The sequence below is a fragment of the Saccostrea cucullata genome, unplaced genomic scaffold (assembly GCF_032062105.1).
Source record: "Saccostrea cucullata isolate Sc308-1 unplaced genomic scaffold, CSIRO_AGI_Scuc_v1 ctg327, whole genome shotgun sequence".
In the NCBI taxonomy this organism is placed as follows: domain Eukaryota; kingdom Metazoa; phylum Mollusca; class Bivalvia; order Ostreida; family Ostreidae; genus Saccostrea; species Saccostrea cuccullata.
The window spans coordinates 23,195-39,965 of record NW_026924594.1 but is presented as its reverse complement, the minus strand read 5'-3'; the positions used below and the strand labels follow the sequence as shown (position 1 = coordinate 39,965).

At 31.2% G+C, this 16,771-nt stretch overlaps 1 protein-coding gene across 1 annotated transcript in view; it reads left to right on the top strand.

The window, feature by feature from the left end:
* LOC134266800 (kinesin-like protein KIF19) overlaps positions 1–16,771 on the top strand; it is a 30,490-nt gene that overhangs the window by 2,190 nt on the left and 11,529 nt on the right. Inside the window, exons 3-8 of the mRNA XM_062749026.1 lie at positions 3,251–3,361; positions 7,391–7,478; positions 9,542–9,678; positions 15,020–15,145; positions 15,526–15,805; positions 16,362–16,546. Of these exons, the coding sequence (XP_062605010.1) occupies positions 3,251–3,361; positions 7,391–7,478; positions 9,542–9,678; positions 15,020–15,145; positions 15,526–15,805; positions 16,362–16,546 (927 nt within the window). The remainder of the gene's footprint in view (positions 1–3,250; positions 3,362–7,390; positions 7,479–9,541; positions 9,679–15,019; positions 15,146–15,525; positions 15,806–16,361; positions 16,547–16,771) is intronic.

Genomic DNA, 16,771 nt, shown 5'->3' with positions numbered 1-16,771 from the left:
TGATTTTATCATCTGATCTCTGCATCATTAATGTCTAAAGATTTTATATCTACCAATGAGCCTACATATTAGCAAGTTACTAGTTTATAATGCATTGCAGCATGGGCAGTAATTATCAATAATTCAGGTAGATACCCTTTTTACTATAAAAGTTAAAACAGGTTGGGAGATGATCATTAATATATATAGGATTTCATTTTATTTTACTTCTAAATAATGTGTAAATGTACAAATAAACTTTCATTTAATACTGGAAGCTAGAAATTTACTTCAGACACATTTAAATTTTTTTTTTTACACAAAAAGACTTTTCCTTACAAAAAAGGATAAAAAAAAATCAAGGCACATTTTATAACTTATCTCTTGCTTCTTTGTGAGACATTGGGAATGATATTTTGAAGTGCACATTTTATTGTCCTACGATATTCCAATCGATCAGCGTAATGATGAAAATTGGGATGAAATTTACGTAGGTGATCATGAACATTGGTTTAAGACATGACTTTTTAATAGCCCAGGTTAAAAATGGCTGGTACCGTAATCATATTCGCATTACAGTCTCCTTCCTTTCCCAGTGGGAGGTCACATTTGTTTTCCGAAAAACCTTGAACTCTCATTAAAAATGTAGGGCCATTATTAACAGGGAATATGATAAAGAATACAGTTGAGACTATCAAAGCATGGAATTTTTTTTTATTACACCTGCAGCTATCATAGAGGTTTCTGAAGCATTTATCCAACACTGAGACAGGCTTCGCTGCTTGACAGAAAAGCAGTTAACTTCTCAAAAAACAATTTTTTGAACTATATATCAACACTTTATGGGTATTGTAATTAGGAACATATAATTTATGCATGGCAAGTTGAGAGAGACCATAGAAGCCTATTTTGACATGAATATTTGATCAGTGGGTGATAAATATATTTTTGTCAGAAGATAATGAGGTGACAAAAAATAAATACTGGGTACTTGTGACACTATAAGACAAAGACCAGCATCTATATATTGATTCCTATTCCAGGATCCCAAGAATATATTCCCAGTGTATAAAATCAATGCTTTATTTCTAGGAGTCCCTCCTTAATGTTACAATCAAGATGGAAATCATTGATTTGTATCGATTTTTCAGGAGAGTATCCGAAATACTATACTCTCGCTGTTGACACTAATTTGATTTCAGATAAGTATTAGGGTAGATAATAATTCATACAGTTATTGTTACATGAGCAGTAAAAATGAAATTGTCAAATGTCTCCTGTTTAGGGTAGAGTTTTACATCAATGATTTGAAGTACAAGGGAAGATGCCTTAATTTTTTGATTACTGATTACCTACTTATTTTCATAGCAACTACTTGACATTTCATTATCATAGTAATTTTTGACCAACTTGCCATGCTTTTATTACAGAAAGAAAGTAAGTACTAGTATAAAATTTAATTTATTTTGTATGGTTTTTGTATCAAAACCATTAATTCTAATTTAAGTTAAAGTCATTGTCAGAATCCACAGTTTACTGTGCCATATTTACTACATTGAAATGAGAAAACATCAGTTCCAATGAATCGAATGATGAATGAGAATGTTTTTTCCTCTGAAATATGCTGTTTAAAGCCTTGTTACCCAGTATTTATGTAAATAAAATAATCTTATTCCATTTCAGTTCAACTGTGTAAAGCTTATAAACAGTTGTTGCCTAATAATTGTTCATAATTGTTCAACAAAACCTTGTGAAATTGTTTTCATTTGAAAACTTCCAGATCAGCCAAGGAATTTAGTAATGTAGTTTTGGAACAAATTGGAAGTAAATATCAAATAGTTTTGATTTTAGATTGTATTGTTATGGACAAACAACGAAGGGGTATTCTCAGTTTGTTCACTCTAAATATCGCTTGTGAATTCATGTTTACACACTCTGTTCCCTATGAAAGACGTGTAAATTAGTTTGGATGATAGGCAATCAAAAATATCAATCAGCGATTCTCCGTATAAAAGTACATTGATATCTGTACAAAGATCTTCTGCTTGAATCATTTTCTCAACAGAATGTCAAATTGGAATGGCTAAATGTAATAAGAAAAGACTTTGTCATTGTCCAAACAAATCAAAGAAATTGCTTTTCAAAATACAAAAAATATTTATTAGCAAAACAAGGCTTCAGTTTTCTTATAGGTCACTCTTGAGGACATTGGTAATAATGAAGTGTTTAGTTTGTGTTTTTGATAAGAATACATTCAAGAAATGAAGAGGTTATTTCAAGTCCCTTTTTAATATAAAAGCTCAGCATGATTTTAAGGATTTTGAAAGAGTGTACCTTTAAGTTGTGAGTTTCAAGTTCATCTACTCATCTCAATGTTTTGCTAAAAGGAAAGAATGGGAAATATAAGGATCAAAGGATGAAATTTCTCAAAAGCACTGCATGTATTGAAAGTTTGACACATGCAAAATCTTTGGGGAAAAAATTTCAAATCTTTGGTCTGCATGTATATGCCACATAAAGAATGTTTTTTCCTTGAGAAATTGAGTGCCCTTGCAATGTTAAATAGGCAAATAAATCCACCTGCAATTAATTAAGAATTTACTTAAATAGATATAATGAGATACTCTTGCTCTTTTTGTGTAACCCTAGAGATGAATAGAAATTTTATTTTCAGCTGAGTCTTAAAATGAAAGCTGCATAATAGCAGTGAATCTGAGGATTTTAGTGTCCATATGATGAAAGTTGAAATTAATACCTTGCCTAAAATAGAAATTCTAGGGCTATATTACTTAGAGCCCACACATGAAAGATTTCCTGCAACACCATAATTATTTCCTTGTGCCAGAGGAAAACCTATGTTGAAGAATCTAAAAGAATTATACAAAGTAGAGCTGACATACAGTATGCCCTGTCTGTGTGTCTGTAAGTTGTTTTGTCCATCTGTCTGCTGGTGGGTTGAGGACTATAAGCAGCAATGTTTCTTCATTGAGCATACATGTACAGTGGATTTTTATGCACAAATGAACAGTACAGTAAAAGTCAGTTATAATGAAGTTACGGGTACAGCTGTAAAGTGAATTAATTTGCAAAAATTTTGAAAATGCCAAAAAAAACTGTCTTTTGACCATGATAATGAAAAAAGAAATACTGAGCACAAGACTTTCTTCTTATATCATGTATAGGGTAGACCATACCTTAATTTAGATGAGCTTATAATTTTAAAAAGTTAAAAATCTTTCCACTCATGCTAAATCTTGTGAATCCTTTGTAGATGGTGGTGTTGATGGACCCAATGGAAGACCCCGAGGATGTGCTGCGAGCCAATCGTTCTCGAGAGAAGCAGTTCGTCTTCGATTATACATTTGATGGGGGTGCTTCTCAGGTACATAAATGATGAAATGAAAATAGACAATGACAATGATTTATTCTCTTAATTGTACCATCATACACTGTAGAGAGGAGGTAGGAAAAGATACACACATGTATATAAATAGAGATGCTCTTTGAAAACTCTAAATATGTGTGAAATGAAATGATTATGAATAGTGAATACAAGTTTAGATAAGAGCTCAATGAAGCAATTTTGTTATCAACTTGTGACTTGGAGACATTTGAAACATTGATTAGACAATCATGAATGTAGATTCCACTATGCATTTATTAATCTACATTGTACACATATTCATGCTGGGTAACCAAAATTAGGGGGTCCCTTAAGTGTAGTTTTATTTACTCATCAGTCACTGTTGACTAAGGTCTAGTACTTGTAGATATATCAGTATTGTACTGTGTTTAGTATACTGGTTTACAGTGATTAACTGTTGATACTAAAGTTTATCCAGTCCTCTCTTGGCCCATGGCTAAAGGCTTAAATAACCGTATAGTGTTGGTATTTCATTGTGATTTAATCCAGACACAAATCTATTATTCACAAACCGTTATGCATGCATGACCCCCTAAACAAAAAGACAAAAAACGTGCCAATAGCCATAATACTGAAGTAGAATCAAAGTACTGAGACAGTACTGAAAGACGGGGTCAAAATAATCTTCATGCTAGATTTCACAAATGTGATTTTTTTAACGAGTTTTAATAACAACTTTATCTTTTCATTAACACACTAAAAACAAAAATATGAATAATATATAATATACATTCACATTTTTCATTTAATTTGATTTGAAGTAGAAAATTTTAATAATTGAAACCTTTCTGAACTGCTCCGAATTTCATCAGGTACGAACTAATAATTTTTCCGGAAGTAAACTATGTGATGCATACACAGTCATAATAATACGCAGGATAGTACTTTGTCTACTAGTGTTATTTACAGTTAATATTTTCAGTTTTAAATTATCAAAATACTTTATTAATTGAGTTAGACAAAGGTTCATATCAATTTCTTCAGTTTGATACAAAATGTTTATGTTTTGATCGAAACAATTTCTGCACTCTTTCGTATGCGTAGATTTAATTCATGTGTTATCACCACGGCTTCCGTTTTCTATTTTTAGGCCTCTGAGAGTAAACTAAAAGACGGGGTCACGTGACCCCGTCTAAAAATGAACAGAAAGGAAGGAGGAGGGTGATGGACAGGAGGTATAATGAGGAAAAGTTTTCTTGTATTTGAGATAAAGTCTGTCATACAGTTTTTACACATCTTGAAAAAATATGGAACATTGAAAAAGCAAGATTGACAATATGCAACTTAGGTCATTTCCATCTGTTTGGGTCAAAATATTTGATGATAGACAATGTATGGGTGCTTGCAATTTGACATTTGCTTATCAAGTACATCTTACATGTGGATTTTTTATACAATACTGTGCTAATTATTTAAAGTATATGTAAAGTATACAGTTGTACTTGACAATTTGCTTCATAAAATACATTCTAATGCAAAATAATTTGAATCCCCCCCCCAAAAAAAATTGAATTACAAATTAAACAATAAAAATTCCAAGAAGAAGCATCTTGTATTTCATGCATGACATAAATTGAGTTAACATTCAAACAAGATTAAATCAAAATGAATTCAGGAAGATTAAATATGTATTAAAGCCTTTAGGGTTTGCCAAGTTCATAACAATTGCTGAATGTGCAATGCGTGCAGTTTGATGCATGTACTTCAAGAATTGGTAATCAGATCTGAGCAGTAAACAAGACTGAAATAAATACCCTTACACAACGCTAAAAAGACATTATTTTACCATCAGATTACATGCTTAATCAAGTTATTTAATAAAAAGTACCCAGCTCTTGAATCAAGTAAACAGTTTTCGAGCTTTTTAAAAACATTTTCGGTTCCAGTTAGGAAATGTGACTTCCGAAAAACCTGTAGAACCGGGATATTGGGAGAGGAATTGATTCCAATGTGCACTTGGCAATTACTTGACCTGGAAATTGTAGCTTTAGGAAATAATTTGTAATGTTCCAATTGCGTTAAATGGGACTTGTTTTATTCTATTTAAAAAGAACAACAATAAGGTTATCCCTTATCTGAGATATCACAATATTTGTGTACGCACACAAAGAAGTTAAATCCCGATATTATTATTAATATTTATATGCACATGGTGTAAATTTCCAGCAGTAAATTGTATTAAATCAGTGTGAATATTGGGGATTAAATATTTTCTAATTATCTTGTTAAGAAAACACACCCATAGAGAATCATTAAATATTTTCGTATACACTTTTTTTTTTATTGATGCATTATTTTCTTGTCATCTGCTTGACTTTCTTTGAGAACGAACAAAAGAATTTTAAATCCACTTCAAGTCACATAGATAAAACAACTTTTTTGTATATACCTCTAGTAGCTAGCCCAAGAAAAAGGTTTAAACTGTTTTGTTTGTCGGGTCATTCAAAGCATTTGATTTTTGGCTGATTCAAACACCCCCCAACTGCTAGCATTGAAATTTTAATGACCATGTTTGAGCAAAAATGGTTTTGTTTGATGTATATCAAAGAAGTGACTTTATTTTCAAGTCCAGGAACATAGTATTGTGGGCATGTTATCTAGTTTTGGTTATAGGGTGCCAAGGTACAGCTAGGAATGCCATGAAAGTCTAGTCTTTCAATGAGTAAATTTTTCACATAACAGAAATATTAGCATTTTTTTTTATTTTTTTGCTGATCAAATTCTGTTGTTCTGTCATATTTTGAAAATATATAGAATTTAGCTCAGAGTTGTAAAACTCTAAAACATATAATTATATCTTATAGGTATTGCAGTTCAAATGGAATCACAATTTTTTTTTTGATGGATCAACTTAATTTCAGTGAAAAATTTAGGCCATATTAAAAGCCAATGATACAGTATATGCACATAATTACCCAATTTTGAGATACAAATAAATAGTTTGTCATAAAAAAAGTACTAAAAAAATATGTCTTATAGCAATAGTTGAAAATGAGAAAAGTGTACATGTGTATTAGGAAATACGTGTATATGAGGACTTCTGCAAATATTCAAATTTACACTTTATTATTAAATTATGGTAATTAGGACAACTATTTCCATCATTATCGTAATGGGAAAAAGCTCATAATGGAGAAAATTTTATTGCATTTTGTTAATATTACCTCAGGGAAAACTTGCATCTTTCAAAGAAACTTTCATGAATTTTTCTGTATTGTGCAACAAGTACAGTGAGACAAAAAAAATCAATACATTTTTGCCTATCAAAGCATAATATTTGACTCCATTTATTTATAATTCATAGATAATATACATATATATGAAAATTTCAAAGCCTCGTGGACAATAGCTGTATATTGATCAAAAATTCCAGCGCTACCACAGACAGGTTGGGATGGGTGGAACATGAGGGGTTAATTGTACCTGGGCTAGTTTTTACGAATGGTCACTTTGTTTGTACTATGATATATCAGTAGAATTAGCTACATTAAAATTCCTGATGACATTTTGAATGAAAGGTTGACAGGTTTTGTAAAGTCAATACTTGTTGAAAAGTAAATATTTATTGATATTAGATTGAATTGGAGATTTTATTTTAAATGTGTTTTAAGAAAGGAAAAAATTGAAAATTGCATACTATAATGCATGAAATTGACTTTAATTATGTGTTTCAATTTAAGATTTTAATATCTTAATTATTATTTGTAAATATTTAAGTAATTAAGCAAAGAAATGTGTATAACTTGAAAAAATTTCAAATGTATTCTGTCGATAAAGAGATTTTACATAGATTTCAGCATCATAAAAATAAAAGCTTTAAACTTTTTATTATTCTTGAATTGTCTGGTTTTCATTTGTGATATATTTATGATTTTTAATTCCCAGCTTATATTTAGGAATGTACAGTATATGTGTTTCAATTAAAGATTTAAATATCTTAATTTTTATTTGTTATCAGGTCATTGATGTATGTTTTATATTTTACAGGGAGAAGTATACAGAACGACCTCACAGTTTCTGATTCCCAGTGTCATTTCGGGATATAATGCCACTGTTTTTGCCTATGGTGCCACTGGTAAGTTTCCAATGGTCCAACTGGTTTTAATTACACCATTTTATAAATCAGTTTTAGTTTGAAGTGTCCATACTCAAAAATCTCAAAACAATGAAGAATAAGTCAGAAATGTACTGCCATCGAAGTTCCTTACCCCAAAACACATGCATGGTTACCATACATGTAATATTGTAAATAATATTTGAGCATTCTTAGTTCTGAGGTTTAACTTTCGAAACTTTTTATTATGTAGTACGTACATTGAGTATTATTGATCACTTCCGCAAAACTTGAAAAGAGCAATTTAGGTTTTTATGTAACTTTTTGATATTAAAATGAATGTATTTAATGTTTTCATAATGGATCTTTTCAAATCATTATGACACAACTGACATTTTCAGCCAATTTTATTGACCTGCAGATTTCATATATCGCATGCATTGATTTTATCATGGATTTTTCCACTATGAGTGTTTAGCAAATACAAATGGAAAAACAGCTTGAGATAAATCGAGCGTTTGAAGTGGCCATATAATCTTAACTTCAAAGAGCTCTAACAGTGGGCAAGGTTTCACTGTCATCTGTTTGTTTCCAATTTCCTCTTGCTGTGAAATAAATAGTTGTCTTATTTTAATTAGCAATAGTATCCAATTTTAATAATAAATCTTAGGCTATATATATAGCTTGTATAGTATTTTTAGAAAGTGTGAAGAAATCTATGAGCAGAATCAAATTACCAATATATTGATCATCTTATTGTGAATAATAGGTAGCCCACTCATTTGTAGATCATATATCATATACTCGAGCATTAGAATTATTTTTTTCTTATTTTTCTAAAATTGCAATTTTAGAAAGATTGCAGGGATTAGTAGTAAAATAAAATTCTGTATATAATTATCCAGTTTTTCAATTTTTTCACACATTGTCTTTAAAGAGATAAAACAAACAAAAAAAATGTTTGTATTTTTGTCCTTTAACAAAAATAACATAAGCAATAAATGCTAAAAAATCAAACAAAATGATTTGGGGCTAGTATAAAATGAGCAGAATTGTTTTGGAAAGTACACTATATTTACTATTAAGATATGATGACTGTCTGTGGTTGAAACCAATCAACAAAATAAATCTTGTCTGCATGCACACAAAGTTTTAGTAATCTGTTTTATGATAAAATTTATACCTGTTTTAGGTGAAAAATAATAATGGCCAAAAATATCCCTTTTTCACCTTAATGTAAAAATACGGTACAACTGACACATTGATCGTGTTTTATGTGGCCACAGTACCCTATTGGCCTGATACATTTAGTGTAATGTTGTTAACTGACTGAGGTTACCCTCAGATTAATATGTTCTTCTTGAATAAAATATAAGGTTACAGACGTACTGGAGATGAGGGAATTTGTTCCATATATAGAAATGCTAATTTGCTACAAGTAGTGATGCTAGAATCCTGTGTTTCAAATTACAGAAGATAATTGAAAACACTGTACATGGATATTGGTATCATTGAAAATCTTTTATTTTGTTGTCAATCACATTGCAGCCAAGATTGACAGTAGCCTTTGAGGGTTGACACTTGTCAAAGTTAGTCTCGGCTACATGATCCTACATCTATATGCAATTTTAAGATTACTTGAGCTAAAGTGAGGTTTTCCTATCACCCATTGTCTGTCTATGTGATTGTCTGTCCTTCTGTAAACTTGGCAATGTAACATTTTGACTTCTTCACAAGAACCACTTGGTCAATTTTAACCAAAATTGGCACATTCATCTTAGCCAAGGTAAAGAGGCTTCTAAATTGTTGAATTATATAGACCAAGTTCCCTTTCCAAGGAAATAAAGAAAAATCATTTAAAAAATCTGTCAAACCACTGGGTAGGAAAATGTGTAACATTTGAAAACTTTCTGGAGAGATGTGTTATTCCATTGTGCCCTCTCTAGGAAATTGGTAGCTTGTCATTCAATATTCAAGATATACATGTACATAATAGTGTTGATAATACATGTTGTATTCCTTTAAAATTGAGCTTTGATCAACTTATGTACGGTATATTTATTAACTTTCATACTTATTAACAGGTGCTGGGAAGACCTACACAATGCTGGGGGCACATGATGAGCCGGGAATCATGGCCCAGGCCCTCAATGATCTATTTTTAGAAGTAGAGAGGACCAGTGAGGACATGTCCTACAAAGTGACCATGTCCTATTTAGAGGTAGGTACTATGGGACAAAAATAACTTATGTTGTTGTTATTAGAAATTGTCCTGTTTGTTAGGATGTGTAATTTTGAGAGATTTAGGAAAGGGAAGCATTAGAAATATCTAGGGATGTCAAAATTGTCAAGAATTGATATTCGAATATTCGATGGGAGTATTCGAATATATTCGAATATTCGATAAAATAAATACACCTTGCTTTATTAAATATATATCTTCACTCTCCTGTCAAGTAGTATAGAGTTTATGCCATTATTTCGGAATAAAAACTCATGTAGCGTTTGGTAAATACTCTGCAATTACACTGCAATTATGTTTTAAAAAAAAAATATTGAATAGTATACATCCCAAATGTAATGATAGTTTTTAGAAAATTCAAAAGATTCTTTAGTATGTTCCAGATTAATTGATAGTTTTACTTAAGTCTACACTGATAACTCCTACAAATTTATACCAAGTAGAACAATTATCTAATGGTGAAATATTAAAAGCAATTACTTTTTGCTAATTATAATTACCTGATAATGATTTTTAATGATTTTTACATAAACAAGGGGTCCGTATGTTTACTGTAAAACTGTGTCCTTACACAATACAAGCTGATTGTAAGTACTGGAAACTATTATACTACTAATTAAGTGAACAAATAAATATATTACTCTAATAGATACACTTTCCACACCTTTAAGGTAATCCAAGAAGAGTATTCTTTTTTTAATTTTTACAAACTTTATTCAATTTCTGATAAAACTTGCCAGGTTTTCTCTCTTTTTTATGCTTTTATGCTGAAAAACGAATATTCGAATCATAAAATCATATTCGAATATCAACTCATCGAATGAATATTCGAATATTCGAATATTTGTTGACATCCCTAGAAATATCAAATAAATTAAATTATCAAAATGACTCCTACTTAAATTTCATTCTTAACGCAAGATTTTAATAAATTGTATATTTCACTACGTGTTTATATTGTTATAAACAATTTCTAAAATGGGGCAAGCTATTAATAAAGATGTTGATGAAGGATATCAAGTCTCATTTAATTAAAGTCAACATTTCACAAGTATTTTGGTTGATTTACAGTGATCATGTTGGCAAGTACGATGTATCATAAAGTTTAGTGCTGACTGACATTTTTCATACTAGTTGTTAGGGTATTATGCTGTAAATCAGTTTCTATTTTGTCATCACTAAGAGTACATGTATACGTAAAAGAGTATGTTACAAGGCCTACTCAACAGAATTTCAAAATCATCGCAGTGCATTTGCATTCTTCAGAGGTTACTTTGTAAAGAGAAATAAGTAAAATGACAAGCCGATCACACACCAAAAATAGAGATCTTTTTAAATGACATTGAATTGAATCAGACATTTTCCAGGCTTCATAAAAGAATATTGGATATGAAAACCAGCTTATATGAAATCTGAAATAAAATATCAAAAGGGTTTCAAAGCTGTACCAGGATTTCATTTGAAGTGAAAGTAAAGGTTAAATTACTAGTATTGTCACAATCTATACTCTGAATATACCCCGATATACCTAGAAAAAAAGATGGAATCGTGGGGCAGTAAAATTTCAATGCATACTTTGGAAATTAAATCTGGTAGAGTAACAAGATTAAGGGATGACAAGCAGAAACCTGATAAAGTTCCGTCTAATCCCTCTAGTTATTCCCGTTGGAGGGATCAAATAATTAACCACGCATTGAATCGGGGTTCCATCCGCTCATATTTTAAGCCTGATTGATGCATTCAAACTTGACTGTGCCTCAACAAGAGGGAATATAGGGCCTGATTTCATCCTGCTTATTTCTGCCTTGTTGCTGTCAGGACCATGTTTGGAATTAATTCATCTTGATCAACAACGTTGAAACTTGATCTCGCGGATTCGTTTTATCCAAAATCAATCCGGGGAAAGTTTTGGATAATAAAAATAAAATTTATAATCGATGTGGTTTAAAAAATTTAAAAGGGGGGAAATAGCACTTCAAGTTGGGTGAATGATTGATAATTATCTTGTCATTAATTTTTATGAGAATTTCAGAAGACTGCAGTGACAAATGCATTCACGTCATTTGCCTAAAGTTTATCTGAGGTTTATTCTATCGATCCACATCGTAAATTAGGGATAATGTGAAATAATAAAATATGATCCTACTTTATTTTGTCCTTTGATGCATGTTATAAATGTTTCGTTACCATGTAACTTTCACACGATAAAAAATATTTTCTTTACGTAGCGAGCTTTGAAACTGATGCTTCTTTGTTCACTTGATGTATCTAGGATTAGACAGACAGAGAAACATCCCATTGTGTTTTCATCCTTTTATTTCTTTATAATAAAGCTAGGATATATAGACTTTTGATATCTTTTCTTACCCATAGCTTTGTGTTTTGTTAGCAATCTAAAGTTTTTGGAATTTTTTTTTTTGGTGTGTGCAAGACCCAGAGTCAATTTTTTTTACAGCAGTCTCTAAGAGACCATGATCAATAGAATTGTCCAAAGGGCAAACGAAGTTATAACCTTGATAAGTTCAAATCTTTATTGTTACTGCTGCTGCCCTGTATAAACCTTGGATTAGGAGCAAGGATAAAATTTCAATAGCACATTTTTATATTTTTTCATTTTGAAATCCATACACTGGCTGGCCTTGAGTCAATTTAAATCTGAATACAGGTTATAGATGTGCATGATTGGGGATTTTTTAGTTCATTTAATTTCATAATAGGCAAGATTTAATAACATGCCATATTTTACAAATTGAATGCTAAAAAGAAATCCCCTTGTAAATTTTATTTACATATTAACCACTTTGCTAACATTTGTGAACTAAGAGATTTATGTGTACTTAAAGCTGCACTATATATAAATTAAAGTCTTTAGAAAAAAAAAACTATTATTAGAAACATTCACAATTGATTTTTTTCTCTCAAGTAGATTAGAAATGAATGTGCCCAAATTAAATATTAGGATTTTCTTTTTACCCATCATATATCTTTTATGAACACAACAGAATAAATAAATATTACACCATAAAAAATCCAGTTAAGAAAAACTTAACAAATCCTTACTTTGGTTGTTTACTTAGATCTATGTAGACAATGTGAGAACATTTTTTAAATTGACAACTTAAGCAATTAAAGAAATGATTTATTTCTTAAACTGCATGTCATATTTATGCTCTGTCATGGTTGAGACTTTACTCAAAATGCATATTGCTTTTAAAATTTTGATTTGTATACTGACATATAAAATTGATATCACTTATTTGCTGGCACTTATTGAAGAATCCACAACTTTTCTGACATTTAATCAAATGTTCAATTATAAAGTCTGAAGATTGCCATTTATATAATTCATCAACTTAATGTGCTGGTTTTATTTGGGGAACATGATAGTTCAATTATGATATTAGGTGATAGATTGTGTTAAATGCACCAGGTAGGAATGATAATGGCTACTGAGAATTACAGCCCCTTTGTTTAATGGAAGAATATCGCACACCACACCATCTGTTGGTGTTTTTTTTTTAAGTGTCCCTTAGAAATGCTTAGCTTCATGACACTCAATTTCTGATGCACTTGGAAACCTACTGGTTTGTTTTGTTGAGGAGACGTCAGCAAAAAGAATTTTAAAAATTTTCATTGCACAGGTTGTAGGAATGACAGAGCTACTCTTTGAAATGAAAAATTGGTTTCTAATTAAATTTTTTATATTAGTAAATTTTGATCTTTAACAGATAGTTTTTTGTATTCTGTATCATTAAAGGATCATATGATTTTACAACAATCACTGAATTATTCGGTGTTTGAGTAGTATGAATACTCCAGATTAAATTGGGACCCACTGTCAAAATATTAAAGTGTACTGTATGATCTCGGCGTTTTATCCATATGGCTCAATCTAGAACTTCCAAAGTGAAAAAAATCCTCAAACAAATCACTTTAACAAATCACTTATGAATCAGTGATTTGAAGATGATTTGTAAGTGATGCAAATTCCCATGCAAATGAGCTAACAAATCACTCCTAACAAATTGTAAGCAAATCACCCTGAAATCATAACGAAATCACTTGAATAAATTGTGTAGAAATCACTTCTGTTGAACAAATCGCAACCAAATCACTCTAAATAAATTGCAAACAAATCATTTCAAATAAATTGCAAACAAATCATTTCAGTTTAACAAATCACTTTCAAATTACTCCAGGTGCATACACACGTGTGTGCATGATGCTCATGTAACCATCCCTCTCTTACTATTTGAAACACACATGCATGCATATTTGTTGTACATGTATATTAACTAAAATACTTTTGGCAAGAGTATTTTAAAATATAAACTTTTACTAGGATGTGTCCTAATTAAGATGGCATCATGTATTTTAGATATAGACACATGACTTCAACTACACACTTGGCTCCAAATTAAGAATAAGCTATAAGCATATAACTGTTGACTTTTAGAAGTTGGTAAATGTTAATTTTCTTATCTGAAATAAATATTTGTGTAGACACTTTGAAAAAGCAAGTACTTTGCTAGCTTTACATAGATTTTGTTTTAAACATTAATTGCTACCAACTTTGTTGTTCAGGTCTTCTGCAGAACAGTAAATTGCATGTAAACATAGGGAATATTAACTGAATCTAAGGAGGAAATGATAGCATAATACAGTTATACATACCTTAAAACTATATTTTGCACGGTTATGGAGAAAACATCAGTTTCAACAAAAGAAAAGAGGTATGAATCTAGAACAGCACAATCTAGCTCCTTTCATTTCAATTCAAATCTGATAAATAAAAATTGGCGGTGGAGTTTCTAATACTGACCAATCAGCAAGCCAGGCGGAAGTTGTAAAGTAAATCACTCTCAAATCACTCTGAAGAAGGACCATGAGATCAACAAATCATTTACAAATCATCCAGAAGAAAGTCTAAGTTAACAAATCATCTTCAAATCACTTTGAAGAAAAAAAGTTCCAGAAATCATTTTCAAATCACCTTGAAGAATGGCTAAGTTCAACAAATCATGAAGAAATCACTGTAACAATTTCCTAAGTTTAACAAATCACTCAGAAATTGTCTGAAATGGGAAAGAAATCACAAGCAAATCACCCTTTCATAACAAATTGTAAGCAAATCATAGTCATCATTTTGGTAGAAAGTGATTTAAGCATGATTTGTTAAATGAATTGCTTACAAATCACTGAAACAAATCACTTTAAAGTGATTTTAAAGCAATTTGTAGGCAATTTGTAAGTGATTTGTTTGAAAATTTTTTCACTTGGGTTGAATAAAAAAATAACTCAAGATCCTTTTCCTTTTCAGATATACAATGAAATGATCAGAGACCTTTTGAATCCAAGTGCTGGTATTCTGGACTTACGTGAGGATGCAAAAGGAGGCGTCCAGGTGGCAGGACTGTCAGAGGTCATGGCAAGGTCAACCGATGAGGTAACTAACCCCCACCCCCTTCCTCCTCTCTCAGCTATAACATCTGCATGACTAGGAGATCAAGAGATCTCTAAACGTCAGAATTTCTTTTGAACTACTTTTCGTTAATTTAACTTCTTAAATGATAGCAAAGAACATATTGTAAAGCTGTTACATTTGACAATGAATTCTCGTTAGCACCTTTGACAGAAAGGAGTAAATATACATTGCTTAATGTTCTGTAACTTTTATTTTTATGACAAGTAGAATCAGAAAATGCCAAATTAAATCTCTACTAATTTGTTGAAAATCAATTTCTATGAAATATTACACAGGTGACAAATAATGAATTTATATTCTACATCTAAATTAGTGTTCAGTGGTTACTTTTTTTATTTTAGGTGATAGACATGTTACTGAAGGGAAATAAAGAGAGGACCCAGGAACCCACAGCAGCCAACAAGACGTCCTCCCGATCTCACGCTGTCCTACAGGTGTCCATCAAACAACAAAATCGTGTCCGCAACACAACACAGGAAGTCAGGATGGGGCGACTCTTCATGATCGATCTAGCGGGATCGGAGAGGGCCGCTAACACACATAATCGGGGGAAACGTATGGTAGAGGGAGCCCATATTAACAGATCCCTCCTTGCCCTTGGAAACTGTATAAATGCCCTCAGTAAGCTTTTCTTTCTCATATGGAAAGTCAAAACTAAGACCTATTTCTGTTTTCTAAAGGATTACTTTGATGTACTTGTCTTGGTAATTTTGATTTAGATGTCATTGTTGAACTCAACAATATTGCACAAGAATTTATTTCTTTTGCACCATTTGAGATGGATATTATGTGATAGAATATAGGCATTCTAATCTTATATACGTAAGAATGGGAGAGAGAAACATTTAGATGAGTCAGGTGTAACCCCGGAATCAATACCCTAATTGGTGTCAGTAAATTGCTTATATTTTGCAAAGTCATTCCACTGAAATCAAATTGCTTTTAAGCTAATGAGTAAAACATTAAAGTTTAAATATTCCACAGACATTGTAATTGCTTGAATGCTGGAATGGGATGTTGGTTGGCAACCATAAAGAGTATATGTGTTAAATTCCCATTTTTTTGTTAATGAATAATTACACAGAACAATAGCATTTAAACCAAGAGGTAGATACATGAATTATGAAGATTCATCCTAGTCAAAGATGATAATGCTGAAATTTAAATCTTCTTTCAGCTGATACAAAAGGCTCTAAGTATGTGAATTATCGAGACAGTAAACTGACTCGACTCCTGAAAGAAGCTCTCGGAGGGAACTGTAAAACGGTCATGATCGCCCACATTAGCCCCGCCTCCCTGCATTTCGAGGAATCCAGAAATACCCTGGTCTATGCTGACAGAGCAAAACATATTAAAACAAAGGTTAACAAAGCTTATATGGACATACATGATCATAAAATGTGTATTTATAATAAGAACAAATTCCAAGCTAAGTCACTATCACTTTTTGTGTCTCATTTGACATGGGTCCTTATAACCACATATCGACCTAGACAGAAGTCCATAATTTCATGAGATTGTTTCTGATTTCTAAACCTTATATATTTCAGTCTTTGATTGAAATAAATTTAAACCAGGATAATTTTC